Source organism: Giraffa tippelskirchi, chromosome 2, assembly GCF_054371585.1.
Source record: "Giraffa tippelskirchi isolate mGirTip1 chromosome 2, T2T-mGirTip1v1.2.pri, whole genome shotgun sequence".
NCBI classification, from domain to species: Eukaryota; Metazoa; Chordata; class Mammalia; order Artiodactyla; family Giraffidae; genus Giraffa; species Giraffa tippelskirchi.
Window position 1 is genome coordinate 237,942,140 of NC_137276.1, and position 25,223 is coordinate 237,967,362.

General features: G+C 50.9%; 1 protein-coding gene across 8 annotated transcripts in view; it reads left to right on the forward strand.

Annotated features, from left to right (window-relative positions):
- KAT2B (lysine acetyltransferase 2B) overlaps positions 1 to 25,223 on the forward strand; it is a 96,675-nt gene that overhangs the window by 19,241 nt on the left and 52,211 nt on the right. For 7 of the 8 annotated variants that reach the window (XM_081559437.1, XM_081559415.1, XM_081559459.1 and 4 more), the window contains exons 2-3: positions 6,653 to 6,779; positions 23,636 to 23,781. In XM_081559437.1, the coding sequence (XP_081415563.1) occupies positions 23,677 to 23,781 (105 nt within the window). In that variant the 5' untranslated portion in view covers positions 6,653 to 6,779; positions 23,636 to 23,676. Of the gene's footprint in view, positions 1 to 6,652; positions 6,780 to 21,870; positions 22,675 to 23,177; positions 23,356 to 23,635; positions 23,782 to 25,223 lie in introns of those variants that run through there. The other variant, XM_081559448.1, reaches the window with a different exon arrangement.

Here is a 25,223-nt window from a genome sequence, read left to right on the forward strand (position 1 = left end):
CCTCCTTGTGTGTGCTCAGCCTCTGTGACTGTTGCTGGAATCTCTCTGGAACGTAAAAACATTACATTTTTTCCTTCAGAGGAATCAATGTTAAAGAAAATTAGCAATCAATCCATGCATATGAACTCCAGAGAAGAATATAGAATACAAAGGGAATGTCCCTTCCCCTCCCCAACTTTTGCCCCTCCCATAAGTGTGTATCTTTCTAGTTCCTCTGTATATCCACATTCCTATATTTGAAATTGCTTATTCATTTAACAAACATACATCAAATTATGCTCCATATTATTCTGTGGGTTTATCTTTGCTGCCATTCACAGGACCTGGAGACGTTCCTTGTCAGCACAAATATTTAGCCTTATTTTTTTAAAACCATTAAAAAATTGAAGTATAGTTGATAAATAATATTGTTTTAGGTGTAAGCAAAGTGAATCAGTTACATATGTGTATCTTCACACTTTTAAAAGATTCTTTTCCCATATAGTCATTAAAGGGTGTTGGTACATATGCACAATACATACTGGAAGGGCTGAAGCTGGAGCTGCAGCTCCAATACTTTGGCCACCGGATGCTAAGAGCCGACTCACTGGAAAAGACCTTGATGCTGGGAAAGATTGAAGGCAGGAGGAGAAGGGGACGACAAAGGATGAGATGGTTGGATGGCATCACCGACTCAATGGACATGAGTTTGAGCAAACTCTGGGAGACAGTGAAGGGCAGGGAGGCCTGGTGTGCTGTAGTCCACGGGGTCGCAAAGAGTCAGACACAACCGAGCGAAGGAACAAAAACAACAAGCATACATGATGGAATATTACTCAGCCATAAAAAAGAAAGAAAGAATACCATTTGCAACAACATGGACAGACATAGAGATTGTCATACTGAGTGCTATGAGTTATTGTTTTATATGTAGTGTGTGTAGATGTCAATCCCAGTCTCCCAGTTTATCTCTCCCCCCACTGGTAACAGTAAGTTTCTTGTCTACATCTGTAACTCTATTTCTGTTTTGTAAATAAATTCATTTGTACCTTTTTTTTAGATTCAACATATAAGTGATATCATATGATACTTATCTTTCTGTCTCTGACTTACTTCACTCAGCATGACAATCTCTATGTCTGTCCATGTTGTTGCGAATGGTATTCTTTCTTTCTTTCTTTTTTATGGCTGAGTAATATTCCATCATGTATGCTTGTTGTTTTTGTTCCTTCGCTCAGTTGTGTCTGACTCTTTGCGACCCCGTGGACTACAGCACACCAGGCCTCCCTGCCCTTCACTGTCTCCCAGAGTTTGCTCAAACTCATGTCCATTGAGTCGGTGATGCCATCCAACCATCTCATCCTTTGTCGTCCCCTTCTCCTCCTGCCTTCAATCTTTCCCAGCATCAAGGTCTTTTCCAGTGAGTCGGCTCTTAGCATCCGGTGGCCAAAGTATTGGAGCTGCAGCTCCAGCTTCAGCCCTTCCAGTATGTATTGTGCATATGTACCACATCTTTTTCACCCATTCCTCTGTCGATGGACATTTAAATTGCTTCCATGTCTTGGCTATTGTAAATAGTGCTGCAGTGAATGTTGGGATGCATATATCTTTTTTGTTGTTTAATATTAAGTGGGCAAGTGACTTCAAGTTAGGAATAACTTTTTTTTTTATTAGAGGATAATTGCTTTACAATATTGTGTTAGTTTGCACGTATCTTTTAAATTAGTTTTCTCCAGATTCATGCCCAGGAATGGGATTGCTGGATCATGTATGTTAGGAGCGTCACTTTTCGTTTGTAAGCTGTCCAATCTTTTGTTCAGTAAGTGCTGTGATTCCACAGTGTTCGGGGCCAGGATCTTCAAGCTACTTTTGTTGGTTGCCTCCTCTTCAGGTCCTTGCTTTAAAGTATTAACATAGTTGATCATGACTTACAGAGCTCTGGTCTCAGCTAATCTTTCACCTCACAGGGCTCTCCTACCATGTCACCAGCGTCTTCATTACCACTTCCATCCATTCAGTGCCTAGCCACATTCATTCCTTCGTGCCTCTAACAGTCTTGTGGGATGGATAGTTTGTGCTCCTTTTGTAGATTAGGAAGCTTAAGGTTAAAGGATTTACCCCAGATTCATACAGTTAGCTGATGTTGAAGTTAAGATTTGAAATCGCCTTTACATCGCTGCCAGGCCCACCCTCCTGAACGTAGCTCTCATACTGTGAGCTGTCCCCTGCCGCCTGTCTGCCAACCTCAGCTCAGGATGAAACACTTTGCTGGCAAACACATTCCTTGCCCCGTCGCTGCTGTGGGCTTCGGGGGCAGGTGCCGGGGGCCGCGGGGGAAGCGGCCGAGTCCTCCCGGACGCCCTCCGCCTCCCCCAGGTTCCTGCCAGCCTCTGCGGCGGAGCGCGGTGCTGCCTTCTCCCCGCTCTCCAGGTCCCCATCCCTGCCTTCTGCGCGCCTCCAGGATAGGAGGAAGCAGCATATCCTGAAGGAAAATCCCGGTCCTGGGACTTTGCTGCAGGAAGATCCAGTCTCCTTCCACCGGCTTGTCTGGGAGAATTTAATCACTCGCTTAGAGAAGACGGATGCCCGCCTCCCTCTGGCCCTGCCTGCGCTCCCAGACGCCGCTTTACTTCTTTGAGGAAGTTCTGCAGTGACTCCAGGGCCCCTAAGGCCGAGCGCCACTGGGCTGCGTCTTCATCTCCTGTGAAGAGAGGGTTCTGGTGTCTCAGCGTCCCGGCTCGGGAGGGACACGCGGTGGGTGCTCAGGGTTTGAGGAGGGAGTAGACGGGGCGTGCGGAGCAGGAGAGGCTCAGGGCTCGTCTCCTTTCCCCTCTCCTCCCTGCGCGCTTCACCCCCGCCCCCCACCTGCCCTCCAAACGCAGAGAGCCCGCCGGTAGCCGTGCTGCGAGCCGGGCTGTCTGCGCGCCGTGGGAGGAGCCGTGGGGACGTCCCGCCCAGAGCACGGCCACGGGCTTTCTTACCTGTGGATTCAGACTTCTGCCGCAGGAAGTGCTGTCTTGTCGGGCTGATGGCTCTCCTCGTAGCTGTGGAGCGAACAGGGTTGATAAGGCCTGCTGGCCTGCCTAACTAGGTCAGCGTCTCTGTAAGCGTCTGGAGTGACAGATGCGGCCTTTGGTGGGTTTAATTCTGGTCCATACGGCAGGGTTCCTGCCAAGGGTCCTTCCTTCCCAGGCCGGCCTGCCCGTGAAGCAGACCGCGGCTGTGGTTACTTCCGTGACCAGATGCAAAATCCGTCGTGTCTGTCAAAAGCTGCAGAAGTCGCTGGGGCAGACTGAGGACGGACTGAACTTTGGTCATTATCCGCATGACTCCACACCCAACATAAGCCTTCAGCCTTGCCAAGTCAGGAACCCTTGACTAGGCAGCTTGACACCTTTACGACAATTCCGGGAGCATCCTGTGGTCACTCGGTGGGCCCTGGGTAAGGTGCCGGCCTTCCTTTCTGTCCAGGTCTCAGAGATTTGTAAGTGCTGGGTCGTATTTGTAGTTAATGTGCTTCCCCGTGTGATGCTGCTGCTGCTGCTAAGTCGCTACAGTCGTGTCCGACTCTGTGTGACCCCATAGATGGCAGCCCACCAGGCTCTGCCATCCCTGGGATTCTCCAGGCAAGAATACTGGAGCGGGTTGCCATTGCCTTCTCCTGTGCATGAAAGGGAAAAGTGAATGTGAAGTCGCTCAGTCGTGTCCGACCCTTAGCGACCTCATGGACTGTAGCCTACCAGGCTCCTCCGTCCATGGGATAGGAGCTTCATTATCCTGGACTGGAAGTTAGAAGCAGAAGGAAGTAAGACGATTTACTGATGCAGATTAGTGACAGGGAAGTGGGGGGATGCGCCACCCCCTGCAACGATTGCTAGTTAGGAAGAGAAAGAAAGGGGGGATGCTTGACCCTAATGACTAAAGGGAAGAGGGAAAGGGAAAGAAAATGCTTGCAGACACCCTGCCTCAAGTCCTTGTGTTCTGTCTCCACTCCTGTTTGAGAGGAGGGGAAGAGACGAGCGACCGGGCGTCAGCGTTCTCAGGAGGCCTTCTCCGTGGGCCCCCCCCCCCCCCCCCCCGCAGCTCTCGCCTTCCTGCCCCGAGCTCCGCCCGCCCGGGCGCTGCGCTCTGCTGAGCACACACGCGTTTGCTCCCTCTGCCTCGGCTGCTCTTCTGCCAGCGAGCTTCATCGGCAAACCTCTGCTTGAATGCCCCCGTCTCTAAAAGTCCCGGTTAAAACCGTGCGTTTGACTTCCCTGTTCCCAGACCTTCTTGACCCGTCGCCCGTCTTGCTTTCCCAGCACCGTCCCTCTCTGACAGCCTGTACACTGTGCTCACCTGTGTCGCTCGTCTGCCACCCCTGCTGCCCCCGCGGCTGCTCCCCCGGGACCGGCAGGGTCTCCTCTGGCTCCTTCCGTACCCAGCAAACATAGCCGGCACAGATTAGACCCTCGGCGGGTGTCGAAAGTCCTTGACTTAGGATGAGTTCTCCGGACTCCAGGTTTCTGGCCATCGCTGTTGTCTCCTTTTAGGTTTGGCACGCTCTCCTGAATTGGCTTCTTCTGTCATCACTTGTTTTTCTCCAGCCAAAGGCCTTTTTTGGAAAGGGCAGCTGAATCAGACCAACTGCTCAAAACAGCTGGAGGCGAGGGCCGCTGGCCCACCACGAGAAGAGGATTGGATGCGGGGGGTCTCCCCCAGCCCTTGAGATTGTGGGGTGCTTTCTGGAGAGCAAACTCTCATGAGCCTCACCTCAGGAACATGGCCTTGGAGACCTTCTTGTCTCTCAGACGCAGATGGCTTGCCTCAGAGAATTTCAGGTCCCAGGTTAGCCTAGTATCAGAGCATGTGGGTAGCAGTAGGTCCTGCCTGGTGCCTGACCAGACCAAGGAGGGTCCCTGGAGCTAGGCACTGGGGGCTGCTCTGCTGGGGTCGCTGGTGGGAGGTCCTTCCTCGGCCCATCCTCCCCATCCTCATTGTGAGGAGCAGTCAGGTGGGACTTGCCATCAAAAGCAGGTTTTCCTTCTTGCATCTTGACCCTTCCTGCCTTGCCAGTTATTTCTTCTTTCTTTTCTTACTCTCCTCTACATGCACATACTTCAGAAACTACTCTATCTTGGAGAATTTTCCATGTGAGGGCAAGGCAGCAGCCATTCTGAAATTTTCAGACTTCTGTTAAATTCAGCCATCTGGTACACCAGGGGCTGGAGGGCTGGGAGATCCAAACCAGGGAGAAAAGACGTCTGAGGGGACGAAAGATCTAACACAAAGCCCAAGCACAAAAATCTATTGCAGTTTATTTTAAAGCCAGTGCTGTCCAGGAGAAGTGTAGTGTGAACCACATGTGTGATTTTAAATGTTCTGGTAGCCACATTAAAAAAAGAAAAAAACGAGTCAAATGGATTTTAATATCTCTTAACTCGGTGTATCTAAAATATTGACATTTCAGCACGTAATGAATATGAAAACTGTCGAGATTACTTCTTTCTACTCCAGTCTTCTAACTCTGTTGTGTACCTTGCATCTGCAATGTGTTCGGTGTGCACAGACCACATTGCAGGCGCCCAGTAGCCACTTGTGACTCCTGTGTGGGACGGTGTACACAGAGGGCTGTTAACCCAGAGTGAATCAGCCTGTGTTTCATGTTGTTTTAGCAATTCATATTTTTATTTCTCAGCCATAGCAGATTTGAAGCTTTCAATAAGGGAGGGCTGTTGTGGTAAAGGATAGTCAGTGAGTGGAGTAAAGGTTGGTGTCATTCAGTGCAAGCTTGCCGCATTTCCCTCCACACCTTTTGACCCGTGAAGACCCAGAGTGGTACTCGGTAGAATAATCGGGAATAATCATACCTTTCCACTCTTGTCCTCTGCTTCATAACCGAGGTCATCACAGAAGCACTTGATCATGTTCATTGTTTTCTAAGAAGGTGGGGAGATATGAAGAGTAAGTGGGAAACGTTAAGAAAGATTTTGTCAAGCGTTACTAAAAAGAGCTCTGGTGTGGGAAACCTGGGAGATTCTTGGATGGAGAACTCGCGGCCTCTACGAGGAACCCTCTCCACGTGTCCGGCTGGGGGCCTCCGAGGGAGTGGGAGGAGCCCACGAGGGTGTGGGCGGAGCCGGTGGGAGAGTGGGCGGAGCCGGCGAGGGAGTGGGAGGAGCCCATGAGGGTGTGGGCGGAGCCGGTGGGAGAGTGGGAGGAGCCGGCGGGGACTGGGAGGAGCCGGCTAGGGTGTCCTCACGTGCTGCGCCCCTCCAGTGGCCCCGGGGTCCCTGACCCCGTCAGTCCCGTGGGCAGAGCTGTCGCCGGCGCCCCACGTGTTGCGGGGACCTCAGGAGTCTGGGTTTTCCCTTCGGAAAGCTTGATGGATGGACTCTGTGGATGCTCGCTTGGGGCCGTTATACCAGAGCGGAGGGCACAGTCCTCTCTCTGTGAGGCAGGATCAGCAGAAAAGAAACCAAAACCCAAAAAGCAACGACAAAACAAAATGCCTGAGTCACACACCCTCTTTGCCTTTTTTCTGCTTTTGTTTCCTGCTAATACAGAGAACATTATTAAGTCAGGAGTGGGGAAGGTTGCTGTCCTGTGACTGGTGTGTATTATTTATGTGTAAAACATTCAGTTCCTTGCTGTCTAGTATGTAATTTTGTTTATCTTTTTATTCGTTTATTAGGCAGAGGAATCTTGTAAATGCAATGGCTGGAAAAACCCCAACCCTTCGCCGACGCCCCCCAGAGCCGACCTGCAGCAGATCATCGTCAGCCTGACGGAGTCCTGCCGGAGCTGCAGCCACGCCCTCGGTGAGTCCTGCCCCTCGGGGAGACCAGCGGTGTCCCCTGAGACTCTGCCCTGCTGGGCTCGGCCAGACTTGTACACCTCGCCTCTGAGGAGGCGGCAAGCACGATCCCTTACCCTCCTGGTTCTGCAGGGAGGCTTCACGTGGGAGGTGAATCCTGCCCTGTTGGCGCTCGTTCTTCTTTTTCTTCACTGATCGGCTGCGCCCGGTGTTCACTGCGGCTCCGGCTTGTGCCGAAAGGAGCCTGCTCTCTAACTGTGGCGTGAGGGCTTCACTGGTGGCTCCTCTGTATGGGGCTTCAGCTGTTGGGCTCAGGAGTTGTGACACTCGGCCTTAGTCCATCTGGCGCGTGGGATCTTCTGGGATCAGGGGTCGGACCCGTGTGTCCTGCAGGCGGATTCTTTGCATTCTCCACAGCCGCTCTCATCCCTCCTCTGTCTCCGCTCACTTTCCCCCAAGAGCTGGGCTGACTGCTGACTGGGGGCGGGGCAGGGGGTTGCCGAATAGGACGAAACTAGTTAGAGTAATACGTAGCATGTCTTGATTCATTCTGATGTTTATGTTCTTACCTTTTTCTGATTCCCTGAACTTTCTGGGCGTGCTTCATTTTGCCTTCATACCCTTTACTTTCCTGGGCCTGCTGTCTCTCTCTTCCCTGGAATTGTGTTTGGTTAACACTTGCTTGTCTTGTCCCTTTCTTATCTGTCGCTGCAAGAAAATCACCGTCAGCCTAGCCAGCCTCTGCCTGAGTTAGTTACCGGGACTGTGCTAATATAGTCTGTGTCCTGATACTAGTTTTAGGACAAACATTTTCTTTTTAAATTATGTTCTGTCTGAGTGGATAAAAGTTACTGAGTAACTAGTTTTCCCTAGATATTCAAATTCAGATTCACAAGGGATCTTGGACTGGTGTTCGTACTTTTCTGCCTTCAGTTATCCGGTCTCCAAAAGGACCGCTCAGTGTCCGGTTTGCTGCCCAGTGTCACACGGGCGCAGCCCCGGCCACACATCCGAATATATTTTGTCTTTTCCACCTGCCCCCTTCTGAGGGGTGGATGCTTTCAGCCATCACCTTTCTCCCAGGCTTCCCGCTCGTCTCGGATGGAGCATCAGCCTTCGTTAGCCAGCAGTTAGGTCTAGGTTGAAGTGTGGTTTTGTATTCAGCTGGAGAGGGTTTCAGTCCGTATAGAGCAAAATAGGAAATAGTGCGATCTCCTCAGGAAGTTACCACACCGGAGTGACCTGAGAAAAGGAACTAGAGACCCTCAATTTCATGGGAGATATAAACGCACCGATAGTCACATCACTGTGTTGCTTTCACTGGTGTCTCTTCTGGCTTTAGAAGCAGCCAGTGCAAAGGAAAGAGGCCAAGAGTCACTGGAACGTCTTTGCTTGTAACTCACCTTTTCCACAGTCATCCCTGAGCGAAGCCCTTTAGAATTGCCTCAGGGATTGTGATGCAGTAGAGCTCCTCAAACACTGGACTTGAACTGTACTTGGTGTTGATTGGGAAATCCTATTATCCTTCACCAATTAACATTTAAAAACAGAGTCTTCTTTCTTATTTAGCTGAGCAGATTGTCTCCTTTCTGAGCACACAGGAATGCCCAAAGGCAGAAACAGCCTTTCTCAAAGAAAAGCTGACTTTGTTCCCTTTTATATTTCTTAACAAGCTGTGAAAACAAATACCCTTACTGTACTATACATAATTGAGAATGGGAAAAAGGGTACACGTCCTTTGACCTGACAAACCCATGCCAGAAAGTTAACCTAACTGTAAATTGGATGCGGTTTCAGATTAAAAGGGCAGCTATTAGAGCCATATTCATGATACTGAAAATGTAAAACAATCTAAATATCCCAACGGAAGAGACCCTTGGTTGAATTATGAAATTCATTGTGGCTATTAACAAAAGATGTATTTTCCAACATGCAAAGACATTCTTAACATATTGTTAATGAAAAAAGCAGGCCAGAAAGCAGCTTAAATGAAGGTTTTATGATTTTCGACAAAATGGCAAGATCCACTAGCCTAAGTTCAAATCCCAGCTCAACAAACAGTAGCTGTAAACTGGGATATATTATTTAATCTGCCTGGATCTCCCGTTTCTCAGTTCTGAAATGGAGTCAGTGGTAGTATTTACCTCATGGGAGTGTTTGAGGAGTAAATGAATTAATGCCAATCAAAATTTTAGCACAGTACCTGGTGGAAAATTTGTTATTACTCTTATCGGAGTTCTTTACTTCAAACAACAGATGGGAACTCTGTCCACCTTAAGTGAGAAAACCGTGTTTGTAAGAAGGGTACTGGTTGCTTTCACAAGCTGGAGACAAAGAGAAATGAGGAGTCAGTCGGGTCCTGGGATCCCAGCTGCAGGAATTCAAGGTCCTTCTGTCCAGGACCCTGGATGAGTCAGGTCCACTAGCCAGAGAAGTCTCTTGAGAGTCCCTTGGACTGCAGGGAGATCAAACCGGTCAAGTCTAAAGGAAATCAACTCTAAATATTCATTGGAATATTTAGTAGTTTGGCCACCCTATGCAAAGAGCCGACTCATCGGGAAAGACTCTGATGCTGAGAAAGACTGAAGGCCAAAGGAGAGGGGGCAGCAGAGGATGAGATGGTTGGATGGCATCACCGACTCGACGGACAGGAATCTGAGCAAACTCCACGAGGTAAAGAAGGACAGGAGCTGGGTGTGCTGCAGTCCCTGGGGTTGCAAAGAGTGGGACACACTCAGGGACTGAACAGCAGCCACTGCCCTGTCCCCGGGAGCGCTGGTTCGGGATTTAAATCTTCAGAGGGGCTGTCGAACCATATCCATCATTGCCCAGCCCAGAGTTTGACCCTCCCGCTGAGAACCACCTGGAAGGCAGTCCTTCCCGAGGCAGGCCCGCTGCCTGGAGAGCAGCCCCGTGCCTGTCACCTCACTTCATCAGGCTGGAGGCTGTGATACACGTTTCAATGAATGCAGACCGGGATGGTCCAGAGGGTGTATGTTGAATTTTCTCAAGGCGTTGGGGTTGTGGGCATTTTAAAAATATTTTCCCTCTTTTCCTTCCTTCTGCTCTCCATTTAGTCGTTTCCTTAAAATTGAAATATCTGCACATTTTCAAGTGCTCTTGGAATTATCACCAGAATGCCAGAGTTGATACATCTGTCCTGGTGTCAGGGCTCTGACACTAGGAAACTTCCTCTTTTATAAGGAGGACTATGCCCCCCTCCCTCCTCCCACCTTTTTAAAAAAAAAACAAAACTTTTTATTGTGGAAACTTTCACCTATACATAAAGGAAGGAAGAATCATTTAACATAATAAATAGCCTTGTATCCATCACCCTGCTTTAACAATAATTAACATACGACAATTTCCCTTTCCTCTTTTGGGCCAGAGTATTTTCTTTTAAACGAGGCATCTTTTCTTATTCCTGCAGATTGCTTCTTGTTTCTTCATTGTTCCTTTGTCTTTGGCCGGATCTTGTCGCTGAGCACAGGGTCTCTAGTTGTGCTGAGCGGGGCTGCTCTGCAGAGCGTGGGGCCTCTCCTGTTGCAGAGCGCAGGCTCTCGGCTCGTGGGCTGCGGTACTTGCTGCAGCATGCAGGATCTTCCCAGGCCAGGGATCAAACCCGTGTCCCCTGCATTGGCAGGCAGGTTTTTATCCACTGTACCGCCAGGGAAGCCCCCGATTACTTCGTAAGTCTTACCAACAGTGTAGAGGGTCAGGGTGTAGGAAATTCTGTCCAGTGTCACGTCAGCTTGAATTCTCAAAAAGCTTCCCATCTGTGTACACTGGGCTATTTTCACAGTCACTATTCTGAGCATGGGGAGTTTGGATCCTACAATATGTGTAATGTTCTCAGACTTGTCAAAACAAAGCATCCAGGCTTACCAGTTGAGATAGGGTCTCTTCTGTTGACTTGCTGTTGGGTGTCCTTTGGTTCAGCCAGACATGGTCTTTTGACAGTCAGCTCTGGTTTCACACTCTCTCTTGACAGTGACTTGCATCCTGGGCGTCCTTGGCCTGCCTTAATTTGATACTGTCTGTGTCTCCTGGGTGTAAATCGCAGGGCCGACGGTCTGATTAAATAGAACGAACGTTTGGTCGGGAGTTAGAAGCAAACTAGGCCTGGCTTGGCAGTTTACCCACCCCCTAACCACTTTGCTCTTTAGAATCTTCACCACAGAATGAAACTGTCTCCGTCTTTGCTAATATTATAGCCACTTGCTACATTTGGCTAATGAGCACTTGAATTGTAGCTGCTCCAAATTGAGATGAGCTGTAGGCAGAGAAGGCAATGGCACCCCACTCCAGTACTCTTGCCTGGAAAATCCCATGGATGGAGGAGCCTGGTAGGCTGCAGTCCACGGGATCGCTAAGAGTCGGACATGACTGAGCGACTTCACTTTCACTTTGCACTTTCATGCATTGGAGAAGGAAATGGCAACCCACTCCAGTGTTCTTGCCTGGAGAATCCCAGGGACGAGGGAGCCTGGTGGGCTGCCATCTATGGGGTCGCACAGAGTCGGACACGACTGAAGTGACTTAGCAGCAGCAGTAGGTGTGAAATCCAGGCCAAATGTTGAAGGTTTTGTATGAAAAAAAGTTAGATATCTCATTAATTTTGATTACATGCTGAAATGATATTTTGGATATGTTGGGTTAATAAAATGTATCAATATTCTTCAAATTAATCTCAGCTGTTTCTTTTTCTTTAATGTTGCTAGTGTAAAACTTAAAATCACGTGTGCTTAGCAGTATATTTCTATTGGATAATGTAGGCCTAGAACATTCTACCCCGTTCTCTGAAATTATTTGATATTTGGGATTGCTATAATTATCCAAAGTTTGACAAAGGGTCCTAACAGAGTACTTCAGTTGGCCCAAACACATCTCCTTACTTTAGTAATAATCAGACTTTCTTATTTTGGGACTGCTTGTTTAAATAGCAGCCTCCTTCTATAACCAGGACAGGAGGAAACACCCATTGTGGTCAACAACACAACTGGAATTTTTGTTGTCATTTTGCTGTCCGTTGTTCTGAACTGTGCGGAGACATACTGCTTATTAAATTTGAGTAGTGATAATGTTTTGCAGTTTTATGGAGATTTCTTATTGTTTTGATTTTTAAACTTATTTATCTTTGGCTGAGCTGAGTCTCCCTTGCTGTGTGGGCCTTTCTCCAGTTCCCTAGTGGGGGCTCCTCTCCAGCTGTGATGCATGGGCCTTGCACTGGCGTGGCGCCTCCTGTTGCCGAGCGCCGTCTCTAGAGCAGGGCTCAGTAGTTGCGGCTCCTGAGTGCAGTCGCCCTGCGGCCTGTGGGGTCCTCCCAGATCGGGGACTGAAACCTTGTCTCCTGCACTGGCAGTTGGCCTCTAGACCACGGAGCCGTCAGGGAAGCCCCTGATTGGTTTTCTAATGTCATCAGATTTTCCTGATACACATATTTAAACATCAAAAAAGTGGAAATTGGTGTTGATTCGACCTGGGTTCGATCCCTGGGAAGATCCCCTGGAGAAGGGAAAGGCTGCCCACTCCAGTATTCTGGCCTGGAGAATTCCATGGACTGTGTAGTCCATGGGGTCACAAAGAGTTGGCCTGAGTGACTTTCACTTTCACTTTCACCTATGGTTATCTCTGCTTACCTGCTTATTTACGGTAGAAACTTTCCAAGCAAAGTAAAGACCAGCATTGACAGTTACACCAGACTTGTTTCTTGAACTGTATGAAGCATCTTACCGAGTATCTTACCACCAGTATTTTTCTCACGGACTGTTGAAGCTGAATCTGGCCTTTGTACCCCAACATCAAATTAAATCTTGGAAACTTTTGGAGATTTGCAGATTTTGGAAATTTTGGAGAGTTTTGGGTGAAGTAACAGAGAATAGTTTTATTGGTTTGTCAGGCAAAAGGGGACACAGCAGGCTAATGCCCTAAAAAACTGTGTGTTTCCGCCTGGCAGGTAGCATGAAGCTTTACAGTAATGGTTCAGAGGGAGCCATCAGCTGGAGGGCATTCTTCCGATTGGTTGGTGGTGAGGTCATCGGGAGTCCGCATCAAAAACCTGGTTCCAGCTGCTCTGGGGTCTGTGTGCTTCTGGGCAGCGAACAGTTAACTTCTCCCACGTGGTGGTTTCAGCAGCTGAAAGCCGCTCAGAGACCCTGCTGTGTGTGCCCCTTGAGGGGCCCGGGACCCTGCCTCAAGGCCCCTTGTTTCTGACTGCTCCTCTCTCATCTCCAGTCCCCTCTCTTCCCTGATTAGCAGCTGTTTGGACCTGCTGTTTGGAATTTCTGGAAGGTCATAGAGGCAGAATGAGACCTATTTCCTGTAAGCAAGAGGTGGGGAACACAGGAAGGCTCCCCTGCACAGGAGGCTCACAGGTCCTGCCTGGAATCACAGGTGACTGAGCCCTCCTCTGTGTTCTCACCACATTGCGAAGCCCCCACCACCGAGTCACACGGTCCCCGTGTACACATGTCCTGGGCAGATGCCGCGTGGCGGATGCAGGGGCTCAGCCAGCACATGGACATAGCCACCTGGGTCAAGTCGGCTCATTCCTCTCGGTGAGGGTCCCGTTTCTCCGTACTTTTTCTCCATGGGCTTCAGAGTTGTCAGGAGCTGTGAGTCTGTGGCAGGAGTCAGGGATAAAGCTGGTAGCATTTTGTGCTCACTTGGTATATTATTACTTTCCCAGCACCCTCGGGTCCTGAAGTCCTACGGGATTTCTCTGAGCCCCAGGGGTGCTGAAAGCCTGGGGGATTGCTCTGAGCCCCTGGGGTCCTGAAGTCCTGGGGGATTGCTCTGAGCCCCTGGGGTCCAGAAGTCCTGGGGAATTTCTCTGAGCCCCTGGGGTCCTGAAGTTCTGGGGGATTTCTCTGAGCCCCTCGGTCCTGAAGTCCTAGGGGATTTCTCTGAGCCCCTGGGGTCCTGAAGTCCTAGGGGATTTCTCTGAGCCCCTGGGGTCCTGAAGTCCTAGGGGATTTCTCTGAGCGCCCTGGGGTGCTGAAGTCCTGGGGGATTGCTTTGAGTGTCCTGGAGTGCTGAAGTCCTGGGATTGCTCTGAGCGCCCTGGGGTGCTGAAGTCCTGGGGGATTGCTTTGAGCGCCCTGGGGTGCTGAAGTCCTGGGGGATTGCTTTGAGTGTCCTGGGGTCCTGAAGTCCTGGGGGATTGCTCTGAGCCCCTGGGGTCCTGAAGTCCTGGGGGATTGCTCTGAGCCCCTGGGGTCCTGAAGTTCTGGGGGATTTCTCTGAGCACCCTGGGGTGCTGAAGTCCTGGGGGATTGCTCTGAGCCCCTGGGGTCCTGAAGTTCTGGGGGATTTCTCTGAGCACCCTGGGGTCCTGAAGTTCTGGGGGATTTCTCTGAGCCCCTGGGGTCCTGAAATCCTGGGGAATTTCTCTGAGCGCCCTGGGGTGCTGAAGTCCCGGGGGATTGCTTTGAGTGTCCTGGGGTGCTGAATTCCTGGGATTGCTCTGAGCGCCCCTCGCACTAGCCTGCCGGTCCTGTGCTCACACCTGCAGCAGCACCGGGAGCTGAGTCTCGGTTCTTACACACCTGGCTTCCCACACAGGCACGCGTCTGCGCACTCAGTCGTGTCCTTGCCGTCTAATCTGGGCACGTTCTCCTGCTTCAGCCCTCTGGGCGCCTCTTCCTCTTAGGACAGAGCCCCCTGGGCTGAATGTGTGAGGTGGGTCGGGCGTCTCTGTCTGCCTTGCATGTGGGGGCGCACAGCGCCAGCCTTGCCCTACCGTCCTTCCCTGCGGGGAGCCTGGCCCGCCTGCACGTCCTGGCTGACCCAGCCCTCGGTGCAGAGAATCCAGACCTCCCCGTCGCTGCACCGCAGCAGCGTTCCCCTGCTGTAACTGTGCTTCTCTAACCCTTGTTGCTTTTCTGGGCTGGACTGACATGAAAGGGAGTTTGTCTTGAGTTCCTGGTATGTTTAGTTCCTTGAGCATCACTGGATTTGTTTCTTCATTGCTAAAATATCCATTGTATTCAGGGTCACTAAAAAGATGGCTGGTGGTGTTTATTCACAGAGGGGTTTTCATGGTTCATGATCGGTACCTGTTCTGTGCAGCGTGGTAGCTGCCAGCCACGTGTGACTGACGACCACACTTGAAATGTGGCAGTTCCAGTTGAAACGTGCTGCCCGTGGAAAATGCAAACCAATCTTGAAGACTTAATATGAGAAAAGAATGTAAAATATTTTAATATTTAGTACGCATTGAAATAATTTGGTATCCATTAGGTTAGATACAATGTATTAAAATTAATTTCACCTATTTCTTTTTACCTGTATGAAGTGGTTCCTAGGGGCTTCCCCGGTGGTCCAGAGGTCAGACCGCGTGATTCCACTGCAGGGGGCACAAGTTCAACCCCTGGTCGGGGAGCAAAGATCCTGCAAGCCGTGTGGTGTGGCCAGATTTTTTTTTAATTAAAATATTTCTTGAACACCTATTGTTAAAACATATTAAAGTGGTTGCTAGAATATTTAAATGTATATATGTGGTTCTCGGGCTTCCCAGGTGGCTCAGATGGTAAAGAATCCACCTGCAATGCAGGAGACGGGTTCAATCCCTGGGTGGGGAAGATCCCCTGGAGAAGGGCATGGCAACCCACTCCAGTATTCTTCCCTGGAGAATCCCACGGACAGAGGAGCCTGGCAGGCTACAGTCCATGGAGTCGCAGATGACTGAGTGCCTGACACACACAGACACAGACACACACACCCACAGACACGCACAGACACACACAGACGTGGCTCACCTATTCCTTTGGACTGAGCTCTCTAGAGGATTCTTACTCTTAAACGACCCTTTTCCTCCATTCCAGATGTGAGATTACTGAAGATGAAACCACTTTTATTTTTTTTTAATTTTTTTTTTTCTGAAGTATTTTACCATGAAGGTTTACCACGTTGTGTTAGTTTTACGTGTATAGCAAAGTGATTCCGTTATCCGTCTACCTACCTACCCATCCATCCATCCATCTCTATAGTATTGCAGATTCTTTTCCGTTATAGGAAACTACTTTTAAACTACAAGCCTTTTGCGCATGGTCGGAAGCTGTCATTGAAGGATTTCTTTTGATCTCTTCTAGCCTTGACCTAAAATTCCCACGAAACAAATACGTATTTGAGCAGCTTGCGCATCCCCCAGATGCCGTGCTTTCTGTCCGGTCCAGAGGAGTGAGCTCTGGCCGCGCCCCCCGGCAGGGCGTGAGGACTGGGCCGCCCCGGAGAGGAGGAGGCGCTGCCTGGGGGCCAGGGTTGGCGGTCGCCCACCGGGCGCATCCCTTCCCAGCGAGGCGCGGTGCTGGGGTTCCTGGCAGGTGGCTCTGGCCCCCTGGCGTCTGCGGTCTAACCTACCGCACGGTGACGGGCTGCGCCGCCGGGAGACGCACTGTGGTCGAGCCTGCCGTCCTTGATGCGCCTCCTGCCCTGTGCGCGGTGGGCGCTGCAGCGAAACCACTGCTGGAAGTGGGCCTTCCACAGGTCGGGGGTGGGCCATTCTTGGGTGATTACGTGGATGCTTTGTACCAGGATCTTGGATGATGATTTGAAATGAAGGCAGGGTCCTTTACATTTGATTATCAAATTCCAGGTGGAAGAAAGGTTTTTTTTTTTTTTAGTTTTTATTTGGAAATGGTTTCAAACTTACAGAAAAGTTGTGAGAATAGTAACAAGGAACAGCCCACCTATCTTTTGCCCAGACCTACCTGTCGGTAACACTTTGCCCTGTTTGCTTTGTCCTGTGCTCTCAATGTGTGTGCACATGCCCACACTCACGTGTAACACATATGAGTCTGTGTGTGCGTGTGTATTTGTATGTATTATACTTTTTCCTGGATCATGTGAGAATAAGATGCATTTACATCATGGCTTTTTCCTTTTAAAATACTTCAGTATATATCTTCTAAAAATCAGGATATTCTTTTTTATAAACATTTTTTTTGTTACTTCTTTTGGCTGTGCTGCACTGCTTGCAGGATCTTCGTTGCCCAGCCGTGAACCCAGGCTCTGGGCAGTGAAAGTAGAGCCCTAACCCCGGGACTGCCAGGGGATTCCCGAATATTCTTTTACATAACCTCAGTTTAGTTGCCAACTTCAGTAAATATTAGCATTAATGTAATACTTAATCTAGTGCTTGCTTGTGTTCCAATTTTAGAGTTGACCCAAAAATGTCTTTTAGAGCGTTTTTTCCTCTCCATTAAGCACCTAGGCTAGGATCACATACGTATTTAGTCGTCACGTGAAAGTCAGACAGTGAATCTCCTCTCCTCAGCACTTCCAGAAGCTTCTGACAGCAGACGCGTGGGCTTTTCTACTCTCAGCTCTCCAGCAGACCCCGCCTGGGTGTCCGGTGACTTAATTCTAGTGCTATCTGCCTGTGATTAGTGCAGACCCCACGGCAACCCACTCCAGTACTCTTGCCTGGAAAATCCCATGGATGGAGGAGCCTGGTAGGCTGCGGTCCATGGGGTTGCTAGGAGTCAGACATGACTGAGCGACTTCACTTTTACTTTTCACTTTCATGCATTGGAGAAAAAAATGGCAACCCACTCCAGTATTCTTGCCTGGAGAATCTCAGGGACGGGGGAGCCTGGTGGGCTGCCGTCTATGGGGTTGCACAGAGTCGGACACAGCTGAAGCGACTTAGCATCAGAAGTAGCCACAAGGTCAGGGCTCGGTCTGCACCCCCTGCAGATGCCGATCCCAAGTTCAGATCATCACCCATCGTTCTCACTGGCTAGCTATAAACTGGAGATTCCTACTCCTGGACTTTGATGATTTTGCAGAGTGGCTCACAGAACTCAGGAAAGCAGTTACTAGATTCCCGGTTTTTTATAAAAGGATACAAGTCAGGAACAGCTGGTGGAGGAGATCCCTGGAGCAGGGTGTGGGGGTCTTGGAGCGTCTCCGCCGTCTCCCAGTGAGCTGCCTCCCAGCTTCCCTTCCCGGAGCCTCTCCGTTCAGGGTTTGAGGAGGCCTCTTACTTGGGCACAGTGGGCAGATCATTGGCCGGCGGTGATTAGCTCAGCCTCCAGACCCTCTCGCCTCCTGAGGCGGGGGTTCCAACCCTCTCCTCACTGTGTGCTTCCCCTGCCTGCAGTCCCCGTCCTTGGGGCTTTGCAGAAGCCCATTCACAGGTGTGGCTGGAAGGGTCTTGATAATAACAGCAGACACTGCTTTCACCTTTATTGTTGCCACCACTTATGCAATTCTAGGAGTTTAGGAGCCCTTTGCTAAGAAAGGGGACAAAGACCGAATGTGTGTTTCCTGTTATAAATCACGGTGTCACAGCCTCTTCCGTCTGCTCTGATGTGGACCAGCCCCTCCTCCCCACCACCCTCCCTCTTTTTGTCTTTTATGATACTGATATTTTGGTGGAGGAATGTTTTCAATTTTAAGACTAAACCTGTTAAAAGCTGGGAGAAAATACATTTTTGTCATCTTTTGATTCTATGGGAAAGACCTCTGCAAGCAAGACCTTGAAGAAATGCCAGACGTAGATTCAACTTTCTTAAAAATGTAAAATTCCTACATAATCAAACCACAAGCCAACAAACAAAAATCCAGTGAAAGCCAGGAGGACAGACAGAAAGCTCTTTCAAGCAATAAGAAAAAGACCCACCTCCTAACAAAGCAGGCAGAGGACCTGAATAGGTAGTACACAAAAGAACAAATACAAGTGGCCAGTGATATGGAAAAGAGTTCTAGGGGCATTCCAGTGAATGTGGATCAAAACAGTGGCGGACTTCGATTAATTTTCAGAAGATTGATAACGAGCAGATTCTCCACTGTTGGCCAGCATGGGGGAGAGGGTCTGTCTCAGCGCTGATGTGGTGGACTGGTGCAGACTTTACTGGGAGGATAAGTTAGGGAACGGATATCAAAGCTTGAAATAGTGTTGACTGTGTGTGATGAGTTCTGTGGCTGAATTAACTGCTGTAGATTTGTGCGTAGTAGTATAGGCGTGTCTCTTCAAGAAAATATACTTTTGGTTCATCGAAGTGAACTTATTTGAGTCAAAAGCTTTCTTTGGAAAAGATTGAGTTTTTTTTTTCTTCAACAGTGAGTCTTTGGTTAAATATGAGTTCAGTAAGTAGTTTAGCTTTTCAGTTAGAGTGAAGTGTATCTAGATTTTGCATGACGTGGGGTTGCCTTTGGGCTCCTCGGTGAATCTGTTTAATTCTGCTTGTGCATGCTTGCGTGCTCAGTCGCTTCAGGCGTGTCCGACTCTTTGCGACCCCGTGGACTGTCGCCCGCCAGGCTCCTCTGTCCATGGGATTGTCCAGGCAAGAACACTGGAGTGCCATGCCCTCCTCCAGGGGGTCTTACTGACCCGGGGATCATGCTACATCTCTAACGTCTCCTGCACTGGTAGGTGAGTTCTTCACCACTCGTGCCCCCTGGGAAGCCCCTAATTCTGCTCATCAGCCCCCAAGATCAGGAGCCGTCCCTGGACTCGGTAGAGGTGGGTCTGATGGGGACGGTCTCCTCCCTCCCGTGGCGACAGAGCGGTCTGGGGGCTGTTCTGTACTGAAGGCTCGCGGTCCCTGTGATCAGAACTGGGCGTGGGGAAGAGTGGTGTGGGCACTGTGCCAGGGAAGGGCAGTGAGGCAGCGAGTGCCGGCTCCTTGGCTGGAGGGGCCGCCGTTCTGAGGATGGCCTCGGGGACTGTAATTCCGAGGCCGAGTGTGTGGGGACGGTGGTGCCTGGTTGTTGGGGTGGGGAGGCGATGAGGAGTGTGGGGATGACTGGGCTGGCGTGGGGTTTAGCTGCTGATGTGGATTCGGTGAGAGAGAGCTGAGTGTAGGGTGCTCGGCGACTGCAAAGGAGCGCTGGTGAGAGGCACCCGAAGCTGGAGAGTCTGAGGATGTTACCAAGTCCGAGCTCGCTCTGCTTGCTACCCAGTCAGTCAGTGAATCCCAGAGATGAGGCCTTGAGGCAAGGAATCCTTTTATTAGGAAAGCTGGCTGACCAGAGGAGAGCAGACTAATGTCTCAAAATAACCATCTTTTATGGATCCGAGATGGGGCAGGGGTAAGGAAAGAAAGTAAAAAAACAGTTTAATTCTTCCAAGCCTCAGGCAGGAGGATGCGTTAGTTTCTTTATGGTCATTCACAGGTGGCAGGTTCATGTGATCTCCCTGTGAGCTAAACCAGAGCTCTTTAGCTTCAGAGTTGGGCAGAGGAGGCAGCCTTCTCTGAGGCAGGCCATTACGTTTGATTATAATAACAAAAACGGCAAAGACAAGGGTTCAAGTCTTAGCCTTGAGTCAAAATTAACCCTCCAGGCTACTAAGTACTGATGCCCTGTGGTCCAGCCGTTAGCTTTCTCACCTTGGGGAAGCTTCTCTTTCTTGGCAGCTTGTCCAGAGCGGCTTTTTTCTTCTCCGGTGGGTGGTCTACTGCCCCTGTTTTCATCTGATCTCCCCCCCACCCTCACCCATTTTTCATTCTAGAAGTTTAACCCTTGTCGTGCACCATCATCTTTCTGCCTCCGTGTAGCTCCCCACCCCTGGCCCACCCTTCTTGTCCGAGGAAGATCCCTACTGTCTTTGGCTGTAAGAGTTGCCCCCTCCTTGTCCAGCAGAGCCTCTCCTTCCTCCCTCTGGGAACCTGCTGTTTCGTGTCTGTGTTCCTGCATCACCAGCTCTGGTCCTCTGCACCCTGGGTCACACACATAGCTTGAAGGAGAGATGATGGATTCCCTTCTGGGCAGAGTCAGAGGCAGATAGACCTCCTCAGGTCTCCTGTCTTAAGCATTTAAATTTCCATCCAGCCTGCCCTTCATGATGTGCAGGAGATGGTTCCAAACAGCGGTTTTCAACCCATGGAGCCCCAACATGGGGGGTGCTGGGCCCCAGCCCCACCCCACCCTGAAAACTGCAGCTTCCACCCTGTTTCCACCGGGCGACTCTTTCAGAATTCTAATTTAGAACTCATCTGGGCAAAGCGTTTATGGCTTAAAGAAAGTGAACCACTGGTTTCAAAACTGAATCACGGTGTACATTCAGTACTTCCATGAGTTAGAGCAACTACATATTAGTGCCTTCATTAGACTGTTTATATTTTGGAGAATCTCAAGGCATTTATATTATATTGTAGAATGACTGCTTTGATAGTTTATCACTGAAAAGAGAGTAAAACATTACAAGGTAAAAATAGTCTTCAATAAACTTGTTTCTGTAAATAATTGAGGTAAAAGTTTTGACCTAGTTCTCTCCAGAGTAAGGCCTGTCTCCCAAAGGCTTCAGACTTGACCTCAAGGGAAATTTTGTGTTCCTAAGAAAAAAAGATGACCCGGCTAATGTTCTACCTAGAAGAGCGTCTTTTGGAAAGTGACGGAGCTACAGATTGTGTAGACGAGTAGAAAGTAATAGATTTGAATATTAATGTTTGTGTGTACATCTGCTAAGCTGCTTCAGTCGTGTCCAACTGTTTGCGACCCCATGGACTGTAGCCCACCAGGCTCCTCTGTCCATGGGATTCTCCAGGCAAGGATACTGGAGTGGGTTGCCGTGCCCTCCTCCAGGGGATCTTCCAGACCCAGGGATTGAACCCACTTCTCTTACGTCTCCTGCAGTGCCAGGCGGGTTCTTTCCTACTAGCACCCCCTGGGAAGCCCCTTGTGTAGTGGCACACCCTTGGTGGTGTCAAGTTGAGACGTGTCCACAGTACCAGGCCAGAGCCTCCAGACTTCCTCCCTCCCCTCTCCCTGTTAGGGTCGTTCTCCAGGATCCACGCTGGAGCCCGTGTAGGCGTGTGCACACCCGTGCTTGCCACCGTGGCCTATGACTTGGGCCCTCCCCTGCCTTTCCTTTAATTTTCTGCCCTAGACAAGAGTGAGACGGGGTGGCCTCTGCCCCTCTAACTCGAGCGCCTTGAATCTGGCTCCCTGTGGACACGCGGAAGGCCCACCTTCTTGGCATGTAATCCTCGTGACTCTCTGAAAATGCTGTCTTAGCTTGGGCTCCGACAGAAGCAGAGTCTGAGACGGGAATTCGAGCGCAGGTCCTGGTTGACTGGGGATGGAGGGAGGCGGGGAGGCTGACACCAGGAGGGGCGGCGCCCGTCAGGCCTCTGTCAGCCGTCAGCCGGTTTCAGCCGGTTCTGCCTGGCGGCGGGCGCCCGCGGGGAGACGCGCGAGGAGCCCGGGTCGCTTCCTCGGAGCTGTTCTCGCCAAGGGCGAGGGAGCCGCGGTCTTTGTACGCCGACTCCTTCGCTCCGTCTGAAGGTTGCTCTTGAGGAGCGTGGAGGCGGCAGAGCAGATACAGTGAGGAGGAAACAGAGCGCCTGGCCGTTGCAGAGTCCCCTCTGGGGAGAAGGATGGGATCCGGGTGGGGTCTCAGGTTTCTGATTGAGCTTTTGGTTTAATGACAGCAGCACCGCGGTTTCGGGAGTAGCCTGAGCCTTGCTGGACATCTGGATTGTTCCTCCAGAGTCTTTCGTTCCATCTCCCTTGAAAAAGCCTCCCAGGTGGAGATAGTGGTGAAGAACCTTCCTGTCAGTGCAGGAGACCTGGGGTACAGGTTCGATCCCTGGGTCAGGAAGATCCCCTGGAGGAGGGCAGGGCAACCCACTCCATATTCTTGCGGGAGAATCCCATGGACAGAGGAGCCTGGTGGGCTACAGTCCATAGGGTCGCAGAGGGTCGAACGCCACTGAAGCTACTTAGCATGCCCTTGGAAAAGGCGAGGACAGGCCTGCCTCTGCTCTCCATAGTTTAGACTTTCTTTAGAAGTCATCTCAAGCACTTCTAGGTCCCAGGATTTTCAGCCAGCACACCAAGAGCGCCACCTGAAAGGATCGCTGTTGCAGGGCCTCTGCCTGTCAGCGAATGTAGTGACGGTTCCCGGAGACACAGACTGAGAGCCGGGTCGCCTCCTGGAGGTGCTCCTGGTGAGTGCTCGGATGGCTTACCTCCAGAGACCCTTAGGAGTGAGAAGGACTTGAAGCGAATCAGCTAATCATCCAAAAAGCACATGTGTGCGTGCTTCAGAATTGGAGTCAGACCTTGGCCTTCAGACCCTGTCTCCGCCTCGTGGGCTGACACTGGAGGGAACAGCGTTCAGTCTCTGAGTCTCAGTTTTTCAGCCGTAGAACGGAGTTACTCGGACCTGCCTCGTGAGATGTTTTGAGGATAAACTGTGTTCACCTTGAACAGTGGACCAGATTTGGGCAGAAGAGAGGACAGGGACATGGAAGGTGGGGGGGCTAATGGATAGGTCACGTAACAACAGCGAGAGCACAGAATAGCGGTAGGGAAGGCGGTGTGGGGCGTGACCGTGGAGGATGCTGACTCTTGAACACGAGGGCCTAAGCTTTCGCTGTAGGGTTTCTCAGGGCTGAGGAAAAGGGCTTCATTCAGTTTTTACTGATAATCCTTTTCTGTCTTTCCTGAGATGTGATGTTCGTGGCCACCAGAACTGATCGCAGGACTTAGATCTGAACCCTTAGGGAGTCTGGTTTCTGGATCCTTCTGAACACACAGTCCTCAGATCCTGGATCCAGGCTCCAGGGCCACAGGACCCTCTGGGCCTGATGGGAACTGGCTTCTATAGGGACATAGCAGAATTTAAGGTAAGTCAGTTTTGTGAGCAGACTTCAGTCTTGTAGGAGTTCAGAAACTTCCTCTATTTACAATGCAATCTGATGTATTGGTATTCTGGAAGGCTCCTGGGAGAGAATGTTCCAAACTGGGACTTACCTGGCAGTCCCGTGGCTTAGACTCCATGCTTCCAGTGCAGGGGGCGTGGGTTTGACCCTGGTGGGGGGGGCTAGACCCCACAGGCGGAGAAGCCTGCCTGTAAGGAAGGGGGTGAGCTGTGCTGACTCCCACAGTGTTCCTTTCTGTCTGCAGCTGCTCACGTGTCCCACCTGGAGAACGTGTCAGAGGAGGAGATGAACAGACTGCTGGGGATTGTGTTGGATGTGGAGTATCTCTTTACCTGTGTCCACAGGGAAGAAGATGCCGACACCAAGCAAGTTTATTTCTACCTGTTCAAGGTGAGACTTCCACACTTGGAAAGGCTTCGCTTCTCTCTCTCCCTGTCCGAGTGCAGCCAGGTCGTGGGGCGGCTGGCCCTGGGTTTGCGGAGGCACGTTTCTCCAGGAGGACTCTGCCGTGGGCACCGTGCTTAGGACACATCCCTTTCCGTGAGCACCTCCTACGTGTGGGCAGAGTCGAGTATCTTTATGCTTATAGATTCTTCCCATCGCCCCTCTGTGCATCCCTCCATCCGTCCATTTATCCACTTACGTGTGTGTCCAACTGTCTGTCCATCTGACAAGCACTTAGTGTGCTGTGCGGTGCTCAGGTGGGCGTGAAGGCTGGGTCCTTGCCTTCATGGAGTTTAGGTTTCAGTGGGAGAGGCGGAGACCGTCAGCAGGTCAGCGGTGCGCAGGCCGGCGGTGGTGAGCGTGCAACACTGGACAGGCAGAGTGAGTGCAGTCCGCGTGGGAGGCTGCTGGCGGGAGGGGATGTGGTGCCAGGGAAGACATGGTACTAACTTCCCAACGCAGGGAGATGAGGTGATGGCTGATCAGAGATGTGAGCGGGGCCCCCAGGGGCTGCCCCTGAAAAGGGCTGCAGAGGCGCCGTCTGGGTGGGGTGTGGTCACATGGCCTCGAGACCCCACGGTGGGTGTGAAGCAGCCCAGCCCAGCATGGGGGGGGCGTGTGGTCACAGAGCATCAAGACCCCCAATGGGCATGAAACCCCCAGCCCAGCCTAGCCCAGCGTGGGGGACGTGTGGTCACACAGCATCGAGACCCCATGGTGGGCGTGAAGCCCCCAGCCCAGCATGGAGGACTGTGTGGTCACACAGCATCAAGACCCCCGATGGGCATGAAGCCCCCAGCCCAGCCCAGCATGGGGGGGCGTGGTCACACAGCATCAAGACCCCACGGTGGGCGTGACACCAGCCCCGCCACACCCCCCTTACCTCCGGCTGCGACCTCAGCTCCAGATGGTCCTGGCCCTTCCTTTCCAGAGATGTGGGTTGGTTTGCACTGACAGGGGGAGGGAAATGGTTGGAGTGAGGGGGACCGGATAGAAGAAATTCTGGTCACCAAAAAAGTAGTTTCACTAAGGTGGCTGAAAGAAGGAATAATTTAAAAAAACCCAACCGACTATTTTGGGCTCTGTAGACTATGCTGTGTTGTGTAGCCCTTATAAGGATCTTAAAAACAAAACCCCAAACCCTTCTCCCGGAGCTGACAGCCAATGAGGCATTTGCATCTCCTCAAGAGTCTGGGGTTCATTTTCTGTGACAAGGAGTTTCCTCTTTTGCTCTGGCTGCCAGGGATCTCAAGGCAGGTTTCGGACCCAGTTTCTGTCGCTCTGGGTTGGGGAAGGAGGTGCCTGAATTTATCTGATACATAATTGTCCCTTTTCTTCTCACGTTAACTTTTGTCTTTGAACGTAGTACTGGGGATATTGGGGGTCGA